Genomic DNA, 19,794 nt, shown 5'->3' with positions numbered 1-19,794 from the left:
AAGAAAATACGTATGAATATTTGTGCCATCTAGGGATGATCAATAACTTTCTTGGGACATCACTGAGAAAAAAAGACTAATGGATTTGACTATACAAAAATGTAAAATTTATTAAAGTCAAAAGCACAAGTTGGGAGAAATACCTGTAAGATGAATGTGCAAGGAGTTTATTTAATATATATACAAAATTCTTACAAATCAGTAAGGTGAAGATAAATACTCCAGGAGAAAGAGAATATGGGGTCAACAATTGGCAAATCTCTACAAAAATAAAGACAGTAAAACATGAAAAAGTTCCCATGATCACTAGGATTAAAAAAAAAATGGATTTAAAAGAATGTCACTCTTCACTCATCAGAACGGTAAAGATGAAAAAGATAAATCAGAATCAGTGTTGGGGAGGATGCAGAGAAAAAGACTCTTATCCTCCCATGAGACAGAACCACATATCTGGAGAGCTATTTGTTAATTTGTATTAAAAGTTCTTAAAAATTAATATGGAATTTTCGGGATAAGAAGATGAATTTAACTCACGAATCGGACACACTTCCCTACTCAAAGCCACTGAAAACTACAGTAAAGGGATTAAAAAAAATGAAATAAAATAGACCCATACATAGGTCTATTCCAAGGTCAGAGAAAACACAAGAGACACAAAGCACAATATTGGGGAAGCCGGAAATGGGTAGAAAGCTCACAGACAGCCCTGTGGCAGCTGACCCCAAGCTAATCATGGGAAACACTGAGAACCAACTCAATTTATCTCGAGGGACAAAGAATCCTCGAACTTAACTGGGGGTAAATCAGAGAAACAGAAATGAGGAGGACCAGAGGGAAGGCCATTCGAAAGGTAACTGCTAGGCCCCTGTCCCCACCCTATGCTCCAGCCCAGAGATCGCTCTGCTGTCAACACCAGCCGTGATCACGAGGGGGGATGCCTCTGATGTGGGAGACAGAAACAAACAGCAAAGAGCAAAAAAGCAATGTGTGGAAACAGCCTGTGCAGGGAGAAAAATCGAAAAACAAAACAAAAGACAAAATATTATTAATATCCTCCAGGGGATAAGAAAACATATTGCTTCTATTAAATAAGAACAATATGCTATAAAAAGGAACTCTCGGAGAATAAAAATGAGCACTTGGAAGTAAAATCATGATAGCAGAGATAAAAAACTGAATAGAAGGGAAGGAAGATAAAATTGAAGAGGGCAAACAAAGCAGAGCAAAAATATAAGGAAAGATAAGTCAGCAGAGCAAAGATAAGAAAATTAAAGTTCCGCCCAAGAGGCTAAATAATGGAAAAATGGGGAAAAAGATGGAAGAATGGGAGACTCTGAAATAGAGAACCGAGAAAAATGGGGAAGAATTATCAATGAAATATTCCAAGAAATTTTCTAAAAACTCATAGACATTCGATTCCAGATTGAAGCCACTAAACGTCCAGCCCAATGGATGAAAATTGACCCACACCAAGGCTCATCATTGTGAATTCCAAAACTCTGAGGACAAAATGAAGATTCCACCAGCTTCCAAAAAAGAAAAAACACAAAAAGGATCAGAAATCGGAATGCCTTTGTTATTTTAAAAAACACTGAAAGAAGATAACGAAGCAAAAGCATCAAAATTCTGAAAGAAGGTGATATCTATCTCAACCAGGCCATCAATCACATAGAAAATTAGGATAAAGCTTTTTTCAGACATGGATGACCTTGAAAGAGTTTATCTTCCTTGAGATCTTTCTTAATGAAGCTTCTAGCTGTTGTGTTTCGTCAAAATAAGCACGGAAACCAAGAAAAGAGAAAAGGGTGGAGTTTCGCATAGGGGAGGGGGCAAAGGAGGTCCCCAGGAGGATGGGGAGGAGGGATCCCAGGTGACAATGACATACAGCCTTCGTGGCCAACTGTCCACAGCAGAGCAGTGGGACTTGAGGCAGATACATGGAGAGCTGCCATTACTCTCTCTCCTGCAAATGTACCTCATTTTTAAACTGAGGATAGGTTGTCTGAATGAGACAAGAACTTTTAATATGAGTTGATAAATTGTTCTCCAGATACGTGCTTCTGTCCCATGAGAAGTATACGAGAGTCTCTTTTCTCTGTAGCCTCACCGACATGGACTCGTACTAATCTTTGTCATCTTTGCTGCTCAGATGAGTGAAATGATGTCTGAATGAGGATAGATTGTCCCCATTCTTCCCTATAATTGGATATTCTGGCCACAGGCTGACAGAATTTGTGCTCTCTCTTTCCATGACTGCTGCCTGGATCAGCTGAGGACATTCATTTCAAAACTCAGACATGTTCTGCTTCGACCTCCTCCTAAGAGTACGCAATGCACCTTGATGAGGTCACAGGCAGAAAACACAAAGCAGCCATTCCTTCTGTCCAGATTTTCGCCTTATGCCCGGCACTGGTCCACACAATAACCCACCAGATATCCCCAGTGGAGTGAGTCCTGTGTTTCCCTGAGCTCACTCATGACATCGCTGTCATCGCCCAGAAAGCCTTTTGTAAACAATTAGGATAGCACATGGGTCAAAGCTCTTGTTCTAGACATGATGGAATATCAGGCATTTGGTAAAAAGTACATTTCTAAAAATCAAGGACCCGGGAAAACTAAGCAAGAAAAATAAATAAAAGGCATCCAGATTGGAAAGTTAGAATAAAACTGTCACTATTTGAAGACGACATGATATTCTAGATAGAAAGCTCTAAAGAACACACACACACACACACACACACACACAGAGCTAATAAACAAGTTTAGCAGCACAGAAGAACACAAGCTCAATATAAAAAAACAGTTGCATTTCCATACATGAGCAATGAGTAGTCCAAAAATGAAATTAAGAAAACAGTTCACTTACAACAGCATCAAAAATAATAAAATAAATTTTATTTTATTTAGGAATAAATTTAACCAAAGAAGGCAAGTCTTGTACATTGAAAACTACAAAACATGGCTGAAAGAGATTAAAGAAGATCTACATAAACAGAAAGACACTCCATGTCATGGATTGGCAGTGTTCATATCGCTAAGATGACACTGACCTACAGCTTCAATGCAAAAGCTGACAAAATTCCAACTGCCTTTTTGCAGAAATGGACAAACCAGTGCTAAAATTCATATGTCAACATGGGGGACCCAGAATGGACAAAATAATCTTGAAAAAGAAGAAGTTTGGAAGACTCACTTCCTGGTTTTAAAACTTATTACAAAGGAAGAGTTTTCAAGACAGGGTGGTACTAGCACCAGGATAGATACATAGATCAATGACACAGGATATAAAGTCCAAAAATAAATGCTCACATTTACAAGGCAGTTTATTTTTGACAAGGATGCCATGACCATTTGATGGGGAAAAAACAGTCTCTTCAACAAACGGTACTGGGACAACTGAATAACCTCATGGAAAAAAAAATTAATTCAGACCCCTACCTCAAACCATATACAAACAATTCACAATGGATATAGAGCTACATGTAAGAGCTAAAACTATAGGACGCTTAGAAGAGCATATAGACGTAAGTCTTTGTGACCTTGGCTGAGGCAACAGTTTCTCAGATATGACACCAAAAGCTCCAACACTCAAAGGAAAAATAAACGGACTGGACTTCATGAAAATTAAAAATGTTTGCGCATCAAAGGACACTATCAAGAATGCAAAAAGACAACCCACAGCATGGAAGACAATATCTGCAAATACATTTGCAAAAAATACTTACAGAATATATTTGATAAGAGCATGTACCCAGGAGACATAAGCAATTACACTTCAACACTAAGAAGACAACCCATTTTAGAAATGGGCAAAAGCTTTGAATAGACATTTCTCCAAATAAGATAGACTAATGGCAAATGAGCACAAGAAAAGATGCTCAAAATAATGAGTCATTAGGGAAATGTAAATAAAACCACAAGCTATCACCTAACACACACTAAGGTGGCCATAATTTTTTTTTTTAAAAAGGAAAATAACAAATGTTGTTGAGCATGCAGAGAAATTGGAACTTTCGTACACTGATGGCAGGAATGGTGCAGCCACTGTGAAAAACAGTGTGGTTGTGGAAAACAGTCTGATGGCATCTCAAAAAATGAACCATGGATTTATCACATGATCTGGCGATTTTACTCCTAGGCATACATTCAAGAGAACTGAAAACGTGTCCACACGACAACTTATCACAAATGTTCACAGTGGTATTATTCCCAATAACAAAAAAGCAGGAACAACCCAGATATTCATCAACTGATGAATGGGTAAATAAAATGTGTTAGATCCACACAACAGAATATTCCTGAGCCACTAAAAGGAAGGAAGGAATGATCTATGCTACAACATAGATGAACCTGGAAAACTTTATGTTAAGTGAAAGAGGCCAGACGCAAAAGGCCACATGCTGTAGATTTCATTGATCACAAATGTCCAGAAAAGGCAAATTCATAGACAGAAAGTATCCTGGTGGTTGCTTGAGGAACTGGGAGAGATAACTAACAGTTCAGGATCTCTTTGGGGGGATGAAAATATTCTGGAATTAGGTAGTAGTTGTGGTTATAGTTGCAGAACATTGTGGATATACTGTAAGCCACTGAATGGTATACACTTTATAATGATATATTCTATGTTATGCAAATTATATCTCGATTAAAAGTATGGGAAAATGATAAAGGATGACCATGATGGAGTGTGTCAAGAATTATGATTGACGTAATTCCATGCACCCGAATCCCCTCCCCCTCAACCCCTCAAGCAAAGATCAAGGCAAATAACACTGAGTACCCAAACAAAGGCCAGTGGCTCAGGATATAGCCAGGCAGGAACACGCTCATGCGGAACGAAGGGGATGCTGAGAAATGGAGCAGAGAGAGAATGAAAAGCCTTCCAGTCTTTGGTGATGAGAACACAGAGAAGAGGTAAAGCCCTTCGCTGACACAGGAGATAGAGAACAGGAAGCAGGTTTCCAAGGCCGAGAGGAGAATGCTTAGTCAGTCATTGGACAGATAGAACGTATGGTTCAGAGGGACCCTGGGCCATCGAGGACACAGAGGACACAGGTTTGGGGCTCAGGGAGAGGCTGAGTTGCCCTGTGCCGGAAGGATGGATTTGGAGATCGTTCAGAACGTGCACAGGGGAGAAAGTGCCCACTGGGTCCAGATGGTGAGAAGCATGAGTGATCGCATTGGAAGCAGGGAGTCAAGGTAGAGAGGACAGTGGTGCTGGGGCCTCAGGAGGAGAAAAGTGCCAGGAGGGAAACCGCCAGCAATGTCAGACGTTGCTGGATGGGAGCAGGGAAGTGCCCTCTGGATTGGGTGAGCCGTGATCGCTGGCAAAGTTTGCCCGAGCGATTTCGGTTTAATGTATGCGAGCACAAAGCATTGTATCTTACTTGGACTTAACTGAGGCCAAAGCCAACATTGAAGCTCAATGAAAGAAATCACTTAAAAAAACAACTAACAAGGGAAAGACGCTGACTCGCCTGTGTGCACAGATCCACAGTCATCTGGATTTTATTCACATTTATTCACGCATTCCCTGAGCTGGGGTTCATTTGTTCTTTCTTTTCTTTCTTCTTTCTTTTCTTTCTTCTTTCTTTCTTTTTATCCTTCTCTTTTCTTCCTTTTTTCCTTCTTTTTATTTTTTTCTTTCTTTCTTTTTTCCTTTCTCTTTTTTTCCTTTCTTTTCTTTCTTCTTTTCTTTTTCTTTCTTCCTTGTTCCTTCCCTCTTTTCTTCCTTCTTCCCTCCCTCCCTCCTTTCTTTGCTTTTTCCTTTCCTCTCTCTTTCTCTATTTTTTTTTTTTGAAAAAGCCTCCTTTTTATTTAATGTATGTGATAACATAGAGGTGAGGGATTATAGTTCCCACCTGAGCCAGTCTTGACCAGCCTGGAGAATGGACCACTCTACCCTCATGAAAACGATGTTTGCAGATCTTTTTTATTTATTTATTTAGGTTCATTCATTTATTTGAGAGAGAGAGAATCTTTCAAGCAGACTCCCTGCTAAGTGCAGAGCTGGACATGGGGTTTGATCCCACAACCCATGAGATCATGACCTGAACCGCAACCAAGAGTTAGATGTTCAACTCACTGAACCACCCGGGTGCCCCAGATCTTTCTTTAAATAAAAAGATGAATGTTATGTTTCACAGTTCAGGGGGGAAACAAGAACATTAACTAGCTTTTACTACAGGATCTCAACTAGTAACATATGCATTAAAAAAGAAGGGCAGAACATGGGGGAATGAGCACTTGCCTTCAGTTAGTCTGTGCAGTAATTGTATTTTCCAATTACAAGTCCTTTTTGATACATTCAATTTTCCTACAAAAAGCATGCATTACTTTTGAGATCAGGAACTATGGTAAGGCTGGAAAAAATGGTTTAATCACACTCGAATAGAAAGTAAGCAGGGATAACAATATTAATGTTAGATGAACAAAATTCAAGGCAAGAGAAAAAATATGCTTTTAAGATAAAGGGAGCATTACATAATGGTGACAACCACCACTAATAATGAAGCCACACAGATACAAATCTATAGTTGCCAAAGAAACTGACAACAAGGTACAGAAATCAAACATTATTTGGAACGCGGGAAGGAACAGTCATTGTAGGAGGAGATTTTAAAACACCATCATCAAAAAGACAAGAAAATAAACTCAGAGTCTATCTAAATACATAAAATTGATGTCTAGCAGGAATTCACCATGATTACAGTGTGTGGGGGTCTTTTCAAGCGTATACAGAACATTTACAAAACTCGATAATACGAGTCACAGAGAATCTCAACAGAGAAAAAAATCGTGAAGTTCCTCTTCCAGTTAAAAGCAAGGCACTTCTGGCCTGGAGAAAATATAGAGGCTAGAGCCAAGGAAGGAAAAGAGGGAAACCCTATTAATACAGTCCACTGGGTATTTGGTGGGGGGAGTGGGGGTGGGGGTGTGGGGACAGAGGAGGATGAATGGGAATTAACTTTGTGGTCAGACTGGACCAAATACCTGTCCTGCCCTTTCTCTCACCCACTAAACAGCTTCATGTCCACCTGCAACGTGAACCACCAAAATGGTACTTAACTCAGTGGGAAAGCTGAAGGTGCCATAAATACCTCGGTTCCCTCCCCCCTGGAGCAGGCTGACTCAGAGGAGGGGTGGGCTTTATGCTCCCTCCATTCCCCCGGAATGCCCCCGGTAGGATTAAGCTCTGTCACCCACAGGGGCAATCCACACACCACACCCTTTGGGGGATGCCTTCCCTTCCTGGCCCTACTTTCTCCATGCTCCAAGACGTGTTCTCTCCCCCTCGCAGGTCAACTAACACACTCAGATCTTTTGTCTCAGGGTCTGCTTCTGGGGGAGCCCCAACGAAGACCCCTACCACAGACCACCACAGCTTGTGTAATGGTCGAGACTGGCTTGGACTTCTGTTTCTTCCTCCCTGGCTGAGCTCTGCCAGAATTTCCTCAGGGGAGGGACCCCACTGGCAGTGAGTCCCCACCCCAATTCAGTCCAGAAGAGACCACCGGCTTGGCTCTCTTCTCTGGATTTGCTATCTCCTCTCTGCCCTGCCTCCATCCCCGGCCATGAGCCCCCACTGGCCCCTTGCCAGCCCTCTTGTTCATCACTCACTCCCAAGCTGGGTGAGGCTCACCGAGGGTCAGCTACCAGCCAGGCCCCGGGAAACCAAGTCCTGCCCAGCACCGCAAGGCCAGCTATACCTGACACAGAGGTATCACCTGCTACATGCTTCAGAAGCTGAGACAGCACAGAGCCGGGGCCTTAGGATGGCAGCGAAGGACTCTGAGGAGGTGACATGTAGGGGACATCAGGGAAACAAGTGGGTGGACTCTGGCCTGCAAATGGAGGGCACAGGTCCGGGGGTTCCCTCTGCTGAAGCAAGAGGCTCATGGTGGGCCCACAGGGAGGCTGCAAGGAGGGCTCTGGGAGCCATGTCAAGGAAACAGACTTGACCAGACAACTTCAAGGCTTCAGAGAACGGAATGAGCCACCTTCTCACAAGGGGACTATCAATGTCAGTTTTAGAAGGATCGATAGATAATGAAATGGCCAAAGGTAAAAAGAGAAAAATAAGGATGTGAAAAGTACAGCAAATGACCCATCCGTCCTCAGAATCTGGAGGCCCTAGCGCAGGGGGCACCCTGACCGGCATACTTCTGGGTCCAGGTGCCCTGGAGCCCTCAGTGTAATGGCCAGCCAGTTCAGAAGGGGCAGGCCGGCTTCAGCACGTGGGCCACTGACACATGACAGGCTCAGCCCAGAGCTCCCCAAGGCAATCAGGTTTCACCCAGGACCCATGGCATGGTCCTGCTGCTTCTTCACCCTCTCCTGACCCAGGGGCACACACGGGGTAAATCCTTCTCTACTCAGCACACTGAGAGCAAGAGGGTTAGCCTATCCCTAATGCTTCCGTGGCTCAGAAGATAAGCCTCCATGGCCCGAAGCACGCACCCTGGCTGGCCTTCTTTGATGTCATCAGCTTGTGGGGCTTTCTCCCTGCAGTGAGCCCCGTGAATTGTGGAGGCTGAGAGCCAACACCAAGGCACAATTAGCAAGACCAATCCCCCCAGCACCCTCACCTCGACACCAGGCCTTCCCCGGACTTGCTCCAAGGACCTCAGAGGACTTTTGTTACTGATGCCCAACACTTGCTTGCTTGAGATTTTTTTCCTTGAGCCATCGTTCCTAACAGAGCTGAACCCCGAAAGACTGCTCATTATCCACGGTCATTTTGGGCACAGTGGCCAAGAGAGAACTTCAGATACAAGATGAATGGTTCCCATCACAGGACAATGGCAACAGGGTTGGGGGCGGGGGGCGTGGAGGAGTTTAGCCCTTCGGTGTCATCTACCTGAGGTCATACGGAGAGGAAAAATGAGTCTAGATATGTGGCCATTTATTCTTAAGGGCCCTCTAGGACTTGTGGTCTAAGGAACCAGTGTTAGCCCAGATGTCTTCCTCAGAATACCTCCCACCCTGCAGGCATGCCCCAGGGACAGGAGACAAAGACACGTGGGCTCACGTCACAACGCGAGTAGCATCCCCCCCCCCGCCCCGCCAACGTGCATGCGCACTTTCTTCTCCAAAACAGCTGGGCCGCCCCTTACCTTCATCACTGTTGTCGTCCACTAGGATGATTTCCTTCAGCAGGTGTGTCGGCGTGTGGTTGACCGCACTGTGGACTGACCGCAGGATCACGGACAGGGCCTCGTTCACGAAGATAAATATGATGGAGATCTGGGGCAGCTCCTTGGCATACTTCAGCTCCTTGCACCTGGGGGATGAGAGGCGGGGGAGTGGAGTCAGAGGAAGGAGGAAGGCGCTGGGGACGGATGCATGGACATGTCCTCCCAAGGTGTGAATCACTGATTCCCTCCTGGCCCCTCCTGGCTAAAACCTAAGAAGGAGATTGTTAAGGGATCCAGCCCCAGTTCTCCCAAATTTACCTGGTCCCACTTCGGTGCCTACCTGCCCAACCTCCCGCTCCGGGCGCCTGCATCTCTTTGCCTGGAGCCTACTTGGTTCCCCCATAAGCAATGTCCCTGCCCCCATCCGCCAGGAACTGAAGCATCAATACCCCAGCTCTCTCACCCCTGGAGCAGGTGGACGCTGAGGGGTGGTTTACACTGGCTCCCAGAGTCCCCTAGTGGGATTAGGCTCCATCACCCACATCCTTTGGGGGGATGCCGTCCCTTCCAAGTCCTACTTCCCCACACCCCTAGCGGTGTTCTCTCCACCTTCCAAATGAACCGATGCACTCAAATCTTTGTCTCAGGGTCTGTTTCTGGGGGAACCCAAAAGGAGACATCTACTGGAGACCCTGCTCGGGTGGAGCCCGCATTCTAGGACATAAAATACACGTGTAAATACTCATAAGCAAGGAAGCGGGTCTTCTGCTTACATAGGTGTGTGCTGCCTGACACACCCCGACTCTTCCTAGAATCTCCTTGGGGTGGGGGCAGAAGATGGGACGGCCTGCCTCCAAGGTCCTCCCTCGTAGCAACTCCCCCAGCCCTGAAAAACGGAGTGTAAGAGAAGAGTTCTTTTCCACCCAGGCTGGGCAAGGGGCTGTAGAGCTCCCGGTGCTGTGAGGTTTAATACCCTGGGAATGTGCTCTGCACGGCTCAGTCATGGGAGCACCGCGCACCGTTCCAGGAGCACCAATGAATTGGCTTCTATGCTTTGGCTGAGCCTGGTTGGAAATACCGAGTGGAAACCAAGAGGATGGAAGAGCGAGCTAGGGCATCTCCATACATTCTCCCCCTCCTTGCGTGAGAGTGAACAATATAGAGCACGCACGTTAGAGGAGAAAACAAAGGAAACCAGATGAAGGAATGGAGTGAGAGGGGGACAGCACAGAAGAAGGAGCTAGAAAAACGGCTTGTTTTTTTATGCGGAACAGCTTGGGCTGTGTCGGGCCATATTAATCATGCAGGCAATTTTCGGGAGAAAATAAAGTTTTGTTACAATATACATTTGTGTCTCCTGGAGGAGACTGTCCAGGGACCCATTGATCATGGAGCCTCATTTTTACCACGTCACTGTAAATTCACTTCTGGGGGCTGCCAGGGAGATTAGAATGGCTATTGACGGGCTCCCGGGCAGTCGGCAGGAATCATCTCATTCACTGCGTGGTGATCCGAGGGAGGAGGGCTCCCGGAAGGTCCCTCCAAGCCCCCTCAACCATCCCGAGCCTGGCAGGGTGGAAGATGCTATTACTCAGCGGCCCATCCACGTGAACACACCCACCCCTTCCCCGCGCTCCTCCCTTGGGCTGGTGTCTTTGGTCCTTTGTTTTTAACAGCTTCTGGCTTGGAAATAAGAAGCGAAAGACCAGATTGCAGGGGACCAGGGCCGTCTTCTCCACCCACAGACAATGGGATCATGATGCAATCCAGGCTCAGGAGTGAGTCATGTCTCTTTGGGCAACTCCTCCCCCTGGGGTGAAGTGGAAAATGTGGGAGCCTCGGAGGAATGGGGGGTCCCCCTCCTGCCCCTTCATGGGTCAAGGTGACCATGCGGTAAATCAGGGAGGGGTGGATTTCAAAAATGAGAAGTGCCTTGTCACACGCTCAGGGGATGTGTCACCCCAGGCACACCGTTCCTGTTTTGTCATCTCTACACCTGTCAAAAAAATCCACACCACACCTCGCTGTGGGTCCCCAGCTAAGATCCCCATAAGGATCATTTGAGAGCCTCGTGGAAATGCAATGTACTGACTCATGGAAAGACCCAGTTGGCCTGGCTGCCTCGAGCTCCCATCGTATAAGCCCCATCACCATGAGCCAGGCTTCCAGAGTTTTCATACACCCCAGACCCTTCCTGCAGGACCCACCTGGGAATCTCCTCCCCGGCCTGGCCTACCCAGATCTCTGTCCTTGCCTGGCTTACGATTCACCTCTCCTGTGCCCGATGCCCTCAAGGTTTCACACTGGACAGACAAGATGGACACAGTCATTAAATATGAAAATCAGCATTCTTTCCTTGGTCACACAGTCACCCCTCGCCGCTGCCTGAATGCCATGAGCCTACAAGCACCAAAGGCCACCGAAGATGCGGCTGGTGAGTGCCAGCTCAAGCCATACCAGCCACGCCATGGGTTATGCTCAACCGGAAACAGAAATGGGCCTCCTCTTCGGAAGCCCTATTGCAAATGTGCCCACACTCCCGAGCCCGGAAATGGCCATGAATGTTGATACTACACCTGCCAACTGACACAAAACTCCCGAAGATTCCACACGCTTTCTACGGGACACCAACAACCACTTCACTCTTTCTCCAGCAAGGAGATAAACTGTTCCCTTCTCTCTCTGGCTCCCTGTGGATGGGGGGTCAGACTATGAAGTCAGATCCCAAAGCAAGTCTAACTGACTGCGATGCTTAATTTTATGTGTCAATGTGGCTAGTGCATGGCATTTTGGTCAAACGTCATTCTCGATGTTTCTGAAAGTACTTTTCTATTTTATTATTTTTAAAGATGTACTTATTTATTTGAGAGAGAGAGGGAGAGAGCATGAGGGAGCATGAGCAGGGGAAGGGGCAGAGGGAGAGACTATCCAAGCAGACTCCCAATGAGCGTGGAGCCTGACATGGGGCTCAATCTCATGACCCATGAGATCAGGACCTGAGTCTTCTGAAACCAAGAGTCGGACGCTTAACTGACTGAGCCACCACCCAGATCCCCTGAAAGTACTTTTTTTTTTTTAAAGATGAGATTAACATTTAGATCGGTAAGCTTGGGTTAAAGCAGATGACCCTCCATAATGGGGGTGGGCCTCATCCAATCAGTTGAAGTTTTTTAAGAGAAAGAAGACTGAGGACTCCCAAAGATGAGGGAATTCCACCAGCAGACCTCCTTCAGATTCTACCTGCAACATGAGTTCCTCCCTGGGTCTCCAAGCTGTGGGTGAGCCCTGCAGAGTTTGGACATACCAGCCAGCCTCCACAGTTAAAGATGCCAAATTATTTGAAATAAATCTCTCTTTAGCTCTCCCTCTCTCTTCCTATGGATCTATCTACATCTATCTAGAAATATAAATATAATAGACGACAGAGACAGATAAAGAGACAGAGTCTCACATCTACAGCTGATGACAAGGCAAATCCCAGGTTTCCAGTCTCCACGGGGCCCTCAGAGGAGCCCCCACCCCACCCACTGCCCTCTGCTTTTACCACTTTCCCCTGGCCGATCTCCCTCTGGCAGGGAAGCGTGCCTCCTACTCCACAGAAGAAATCAAGGCCACCAGCAGGAATTTCCAAAAGTGGTCATGGCATCTGCATCAGCATTGCCTGGCAATCAGGCAGACCCCCGACCCAGAATCCCCATCAAGCTCCACAGTGGTTCCTCTGCGGGTAGAAACCTGAGAACTAGTCCCACTGGCCACCTGCAAACGTTTGGACCTCCAAACCCTGCCCTCTGTCTGTCCATCCTCCCTGGAAGGAAGCAGAGTCAGGAAGTCAGACACCCCCAAGATCTCTGGTCTCTTTCATGTAAATAAAAAAAGGCCCCTCCCACAGCCTTGATTACTGTCTTTCTTCTCCTTGCCTCCCTCCTCCATCCCCCATCCAGGTCCTCAGTCCTTGCCTTTGGCTTCGAGTTACCCTATTCCAGGAAAACTGCACTGGTTAGTTTCCAATGACATCCACATGGCCAGAATCGAGGGAAACTTTCCAACCCGACCTTGGTTGAGCATCATTTCTGCAGGAGTTAATACTGTTGCCTCTCCTTATAAAACGCGATCTACTCTTGGATGCCCGCACATTTGGGGTTCCTGAACACTGCCTCCGCTCNTTGCCTGGCTTACGATTCACCTCTCCTGTGCCCGATGCCCTCAAGGTTTCACACTGGACAGACAAGATGGACACAGTCATTAAATATGAAAATCAGCATTCTTTCCTTGGTCACACAGTCACCCCTCGCCGCTGCCTGAATGCCATGAGCCTACAAGCACCAAAGGCCACCGAAGATGCGGCTGGTGAGTGCCAGCTCAAGCCATACCAGCCACGCCATGGGTTATGCTCAACCGGAAACAGAAATGGGCCTCCTCTTCGGAAGCCCTATTGCAAATGTGCCCACACTCCCGAGCCCGGAAATGGCCATGAATGTTGATACTACACCTGCCAACTGACACAAAACTCCCGAAGATTCCACACGCTTTCTACGGGACACCAACAACCACTTCACTCTTTCTCCAGCAAGGAGACAAACTGTTCCCTTCTCTCTCTGGCTCCCTGTGGATGGGGGGTCAGACTATGAAGTCAGATCCCAAAGCAAGTCTAACTGACTGCGATGCTTAATTTTATGTGTCAATGTGGCTAGTGCATGGCATTTTGGTCAAACGTCATTCTCGATGTTTCTGAAAGTACTTTTCTATTTTATTATTTTTAAAGATGTACTTATTTATTTGAGAGAGAGAGGGAGAGAGCATGAGGGAGCATGAGCAGGGGAAGGGGCAGAGGGAGAGACTATCCAAGCAGACTCCCAATGAGCGTGGAGCCTGACATGGGGCTCAATCTCATGACCCATGAGATCAGGACCTGAGTCTTCTGAAACCAAGAGTCGGACGCTTAACTGACTGAGCCACCCCCCAGATCCCCTGAAAGTACTTTTTTTTTTTTAAAGATGAGATTAACATTTAGATCGGTAAGCTTGGGTTAAAGCAGATGACCCTCCATAATGGGGGTGGGCCTCATCCAATCAGTTGAAGTTTTTTAAGAGAAAGAAGACTGAGGACTCCCAAAGANTGGAAACAGAAATGGGCCTCCTCTTCGGAAGCCCTATTGCAAATGTGCCCACACTCCCAAGCCCGGAAATGGCCATGAATGTTGATACTACACCTGCCAACTGACACAAAACTCCCGAAGATTCCACACGCTTTCTACGGGACACCAACAACCACTTCACTCTTTCTCCAGCAAGGAGACAAACTGTTCCCTTCTCTCTCTGGCTCCCTGTGGATGGGGGGTCAGACTATGAAGTCAGATCCCAAAGCAAGTCTAACTGACTGCGATGCTTAATTTTATGTGTCAATGTGGCTAGTGCATGGCATTTTGGTCAAACGTCATTCTCGATGTTTCTGAAAGTACTTTTCTATTTTATTATTTTTAAAGATGTACTTATTTATTTGAGAGAGAGAGGGAGAGAGCATGAGGGAGCATGAGCACGGGAAGGGGCAGAGGGAGAGACTATCCAAGCAGACTCCCACTGAGCATGGAGCCTGACATGGGGCTCAATCTCATGACCCATGAGATCAGGACCTGAGTCTTCTGAAACCAAGAGTCGGACGCTTAACTGACTGAGCCACCCCCCAGATCCCCTGAAAGTACTTTTTTTTTTTAAAGATGAGATTAACATTTAGATCAGTAAGCTTGGGTTAAAGCAGATGACCCCATAATGGGGGTGGGCCTCATCCAATCAGTTGAAGTTTTTTAAGAGAAAGAAGACTGAGGACTCCCAAAGATGAGGGAATTCCACCAGCAGACCTCCTTCAGATTCTACCTGCAACATGAGTTCCTCCCTGGGTCTCCAAGCTGTGGGTGAGCCCTGCAGAGTTTGGACATACCAGCCAGCCTCCACAGTTAAAGATGCCAAATTATTTGAAATAAATCTCTCTTTAGCTCTCCCTCTCTCTTCCTATGGATCTATCTACATCTATCTAGAAATATAAATATAATAGACGACGGAGACAGATAAAGAGACAGAGTCTCACATCTACAGCTGATGACAAGGCAGATCCCAGGTTTCCAGTCTCCACGGGGCCCTCAGAGGAGCCCCCACCCCACCCACTGCCCTCTGCTTTTACCACTTTCCCCTGGCCGATCTCCCTCTGGCAGGGAAGCGTGCCTCCTACTCCACAGAAGAAACCAAGGCCATNTCAAGGCCACCAGCAGGAATTTCCAAAAGTGGTCATGGCATCTGCATCAGCATTGCCTGGCAATCAGGCAGACCCCCGACCCAGAATCCCCATCAAGCTCCACAGTGGTTCCTCTGCGGGTAGAAACCTGAGAACTAGTCCCACTGGCCACCTGCAAACGTTTGGACCTCCAAACCCTGCCCTCTGTCTGTCCATCCTCCCTGGAAGGAAGCAGAGTCAGGAAGTCAGACACCCCCAAGATCTCTGGTCTCTTTCATGTAAATAAAAAAAGGCCCCTCCCACAGCCTTGATTACTGTCTTTCTTCTCCTTGCCTCCCTCCTCCATCCCCCATCCAGGTCCTCAGTCCACTTGCCTTTGGCTTCGAGTTACCCTATTCCAGGAAAACTGCACTGGTTAGTTTCCAATGACATCCACATGGCCAGAATCGAGGGAAACTTTCCAACCCGACCTTGGTTGCGCATCATTTCTGCAGGAGTTAATACTGTTGCCTCTCCTTATAAAACGCGATCTACTCTTGGATGCCCGCACATTCGGGGTTCCTGAACACTGCCTCCGCTCTTTCTCCCCCGTCATCTGCCCTGGCCACCTGTTCCGTTTCCTGGGTTGCCCTTTCTGCTAGTCCTCCAAATCCTCGAATTCCTCAAGGCTCCTTCTCTGCCCTCTGCTGGTCTAACTGAGTGACCTCACCCAAATCTATGGCTCCCACTGTCATGCTGGCAACTTCCAAACCCGCGTGACTCACCTGGACCTTCCTTCAGGCATCAATGTCGCATGGGACATCTGTCCCTGGATGTTTCATAAGCCCCACAAATTCAGCATGCCTAAAATTTCCCCCTGCTCAGTTGTGCCTTCCTGTATTCATTGCAGGGCACCCCACGCTCTCTTTGCAGGCATCAAGCTAGAATCATGACACATGCACCATGTCCGGTCGGTCACCAAATCCTGAAGATTCTGCCATCTTTAGGATCTCTTTATGACACCCCCCCTCCCCCCATTTGTACTGCCCTAGCTCCATGTCCCATCACTTCCCACCTGAATGACAACAAAAGCCACCTGCTGGCACCCTTCATCCAGCCTGCCCCTCTGCAACTCAATCTCATTCTATCCACTGCACTGTTACCAGCATGATCTAGCTCCTTCCTTCTTCCCTTCCTCCCTTTCTCTTTCTTTCTTTCTTTCTTTCTTTCTTTCTTTCTTTCTTTCTTTCTTCAATTCATCCTTCCTTTCCCTCTTTCTTTTTTTCTTCTCAATATTATATTTTTAAGTAACCTCTACACCCAACGTGGGACTCGAACTTACAACCCTGAGATCAAGAGTTGAATGCTCCACTCAATGAGCCAACCAGGCGTGATCTTTGTAAAATGCAAATGGGATCACGGCACTCTTTTTCTTTAACGATCTCCTTGCCTCTCCAGTGCTTTCAGAGTCAGGCTCAAACTCCTTTGCTTGGCACCCAGTTCCACCCCAGCTCATCCCTCCAACCTCATCTCACCCCCCCCTTCCTCCAACTACTTAAAACCACTGTACTTCCCAAAATGAGGCATGCCCTGTCTCAATTCACACTCTATCCTCTCTGCCTAAAGTGTCCTTCCTTCTGTCTAACACGCCCGTATCTGTCCAGCCCCAGCCCCAGGCACATCCCCGGGCCCCCAGCCTGATGTCAGGACCCGTCCTCTGCTGCTTTCTCCCCTCCTGCAAGCTGCCATCAGAGACCCTTCACTCCCTTCTCTCCCACTTTGGGGCAGCCGGTGGGCGGGGGGGGGGTCTTCCTTTTGTCTCCCCAGAGCCCAGCACCATGCCTGGCAGAGAAATGGTTACTGCACGAACAAATGAAAACCCTCCTACCTTCCCTGTTTCTTCTCTCTGCTCTTTTTATGATCAAAGGCATCACTTATCTCCTCCCGAATTATAACATCAGTGATGGCACCTCAACACTTAAAAAAGATCCCATCCTGGACTCCACGGCCTGCTGTCTCCTTTGATTTACTAATCAGAACTCAAATTCCGAAAGCCTGTTTGGGTCAGGTGCATGAACCAGGCCGACAGCCCCTTTCTTTCTGCTCTCCTCATCAAGCCTCTCCCGGAATCCAAGGCAAGAGTGGTATCATTTTTAGCAACGGCAAGCCTTGCAAAACAAGATGTGGGGCTGAGCAGCAGAGACGTAGAAGGCCCCTCGGCTGGACTTCTCATTACGAGGGAGAGGCACACTTTGCTGAGTGGTTTAATTTCCTCGAGTTGAGCTCTGCACTCGTCCGGGAAGCAGCGCCACACCTCATTAGCTCAGTTCCTGCACAGAGCAGTCTCTGAGACAAGTGCGTGCTTCAGCATTTGAGTTCCTGTGCGTCCTGCCTAACAGTGCGACCGGGGCAATTTTCACGAATCACGATGCGGCCCGCTCCGTGCTTGGCACGGCTTCCTGTCTCGGGGTCCACAAAGCCCACAAAGGACCCCGTGAAGGTCCACAAAGCCCACAAAGACCCCAAAATTCAATGTAAGATGTTGTGCTTACATTGGTGACTTTTCACAGAAGCCTGGCAGGAGGGGGGCCAGCGGGCGCGGTTGTCGGTGTGCAGCCCCACGCCCTGGGCACAGCCCCGTGCCAGCCAGGCCCACGCCCTGGGCACACCCCCGTGCCAGCCAGGCCCACGCCCCGTTTTCAAGCACCGAAGAATCAACAAGGCTCCAGGCCTCCCCTGCCAGCCTAGTTCCTACAAACATTTACTTTGGAATATTCCCCAAGCTGTTTTTGATCTTTGAGCTGATTCGATATATGGCAAAACGTGCATTCTCCCTCCACTGCTTCCTGGGAAGTCTCTTTCTCTGAGTCCTGAAGAGATGCTTTTCCAAAGACAAGGCAATTGTCCTTAGCTAGAAAATCCACGCGCCTCCGCTCTCCTTGGCCAGGTGGCGGCTAGGCCAGTTTCAAGGTGTAGTTCGAGGTCGGGACACAGGCAAACCCCTACCTGTGTCTCTCTATCTTCAGAGGTTTTTTTTTTTTTTTAAGTGAAAAGGGTTGATTCACTGGTTGATTCACCTTCTCTAACCCTCAACCCTGACCACAGTTCCCTGCTTCGTGCGGCCTGGTTTTTCTAGAAGGGAGGGGAGGAACCACACCCAGGAGGCCGGGGGCTGGTGGAAGCAAGGGAGGGGCATCGTTCAGATTCTCAGCTCCGCAGATGGAACTATCTGGCTACAAAGAAGCTTATCTTGCTATAGTCAACTGACGCAAACAGAAAAAGAAAAGAAAAACCCCAGAGTTTCATTAAGCAATGGCTTGGGAACAGAATCTCTAAAAGCAATTAAGGGTAAATAAATGCAGTTTCAGGCCAGAGCTCAGGAAACCCGTCTACCTAAGGCCCAGGAAATGCTGCCCAAGTTTTTCACAGATGGTATTTATCCCATAACCTTCCGAAGGGGAGGGCCGTGAAGGGAGACGCCCCGATTGCTTTCTTGAGGGCCAAAATACACGAGGAAATGATGCAAACTGGAAATAATACGTAGTCCTGCTCCAAAGACCAGAAGATCCAAACTGCGCTCAATCAGATTCCTCAGAGAGATGGAAGGATCTAAAGCGCTCTGCTCTCAGCCAAACCATCACTCCCCCGCCCTCAGCCCCTCACAGAGCTCCAATCTGGGGCTAAAGGTCATCGTCTAGAACTTCAGCCCAGCAATGAGAAACATAATATCAAACCTGCTGCTTTTCCTTTCAATGCTCTGGCCGAACTGGCCTGCAAGCCCGGGGACGCTGACCCTGAAAACACTTCTGTGCATTCCCGCATCTGGGCCATCCCTCTGTCCTTGGTACTCTCGTCCTCCACCCAGAAAGTCTTCCCCGAGGGCAGGCCCTCCCCAGTCCCAGTCAAATCTGACACACCAGCCCTTCCGCCCCCCTGTAACCTGGCCCTGCCTATCTCACTCAATCTGCAAACACCTCCCCCCACCCTGACCTGCCGGAGCTGTTAGCAGACTGTACCGTGTGGCAAAACGCATCAATCCTTCACCCCTCAGTGTATGCAGCCCCTTTGCCACGTGACTTCCAGGTTTTTCTCACGAAGGAGGCAAAGTCTATTTCCCCACAATGTGGGCTCGGGGCACAGCCACATGGTTTGCTTTGACAATCAGAACGAGGCGGAAGGATCCTGCCCGCTCCACATACGAGCCTGGAGGCTTCTTGTGCCCTCGGCCATCACCTGAGAAGCCGAGGCTAGCCCTCAGGTCCCAGATGGGGATGAAAGATGAGCAGTAAAAAGGTGACAGCCTCCCCCCCACACACAAAACACACACATGCATGTGTGAGCCCAGCCTTTGCAGTCCACTCGCTGTGCCAACAACCATACAGTGTCTACGTCATCTCGCTACTTTTCACAGTGAGTCCGTAATGCTGGTGCACCCATCGTACTGATGAGAAAC

At 47.7% G+C, this 19,794-nt stretch overlaps 1 protein-coding gene across 3 annotated transcripts in view; it reads right to left on the bottom strand.

Moving 5' to 3' along the window:
* GALNT17 (polypeptide N-acetylgalactosaminyltransferase 17) overlaps positions 1–19,794 on the bottom strand; it is a 456,620-nt gene that overhangs the window by 249,463 nt on the left and 187,363 nt on the right. For 2 of the 3 annotated variants that reach the window (XM_034670023.1, XM_034670022.1), the window contains exon 3: positions 9,117–9,283. In XM_034670023.1, coding sequence (XP_034525914.1) covers positions 9,117–9,283 — 167 coding nt within the window. Of the gene's footprint in view, positions 1–9,116; positions 9,284–19,075; positions 19,222–19,794 lie in introns of those variants that run through there. The other variant, XM_034670024.1, reaches the window with a different exon arrangement.

The sequence above is a fragment of the Ailuropoda melanoleuca genome, chromosome 10, assembly GCF_002007445.2.
Source record: "Ailuropoda melanoleuca isolate Jingjing chromosome 10, ASM200744v2, whole genome shotgun sequence".
Taxonomy (NCBI): Eukaryota; Metazoa; Chordata; class Mammalia; order Carnivora; family Ursidae; genus Ailuropoda; species Ailuropoda melanoleuca.
This window is presented reverse-complemented; position numbering and strand designations above follow the sequence as displayed.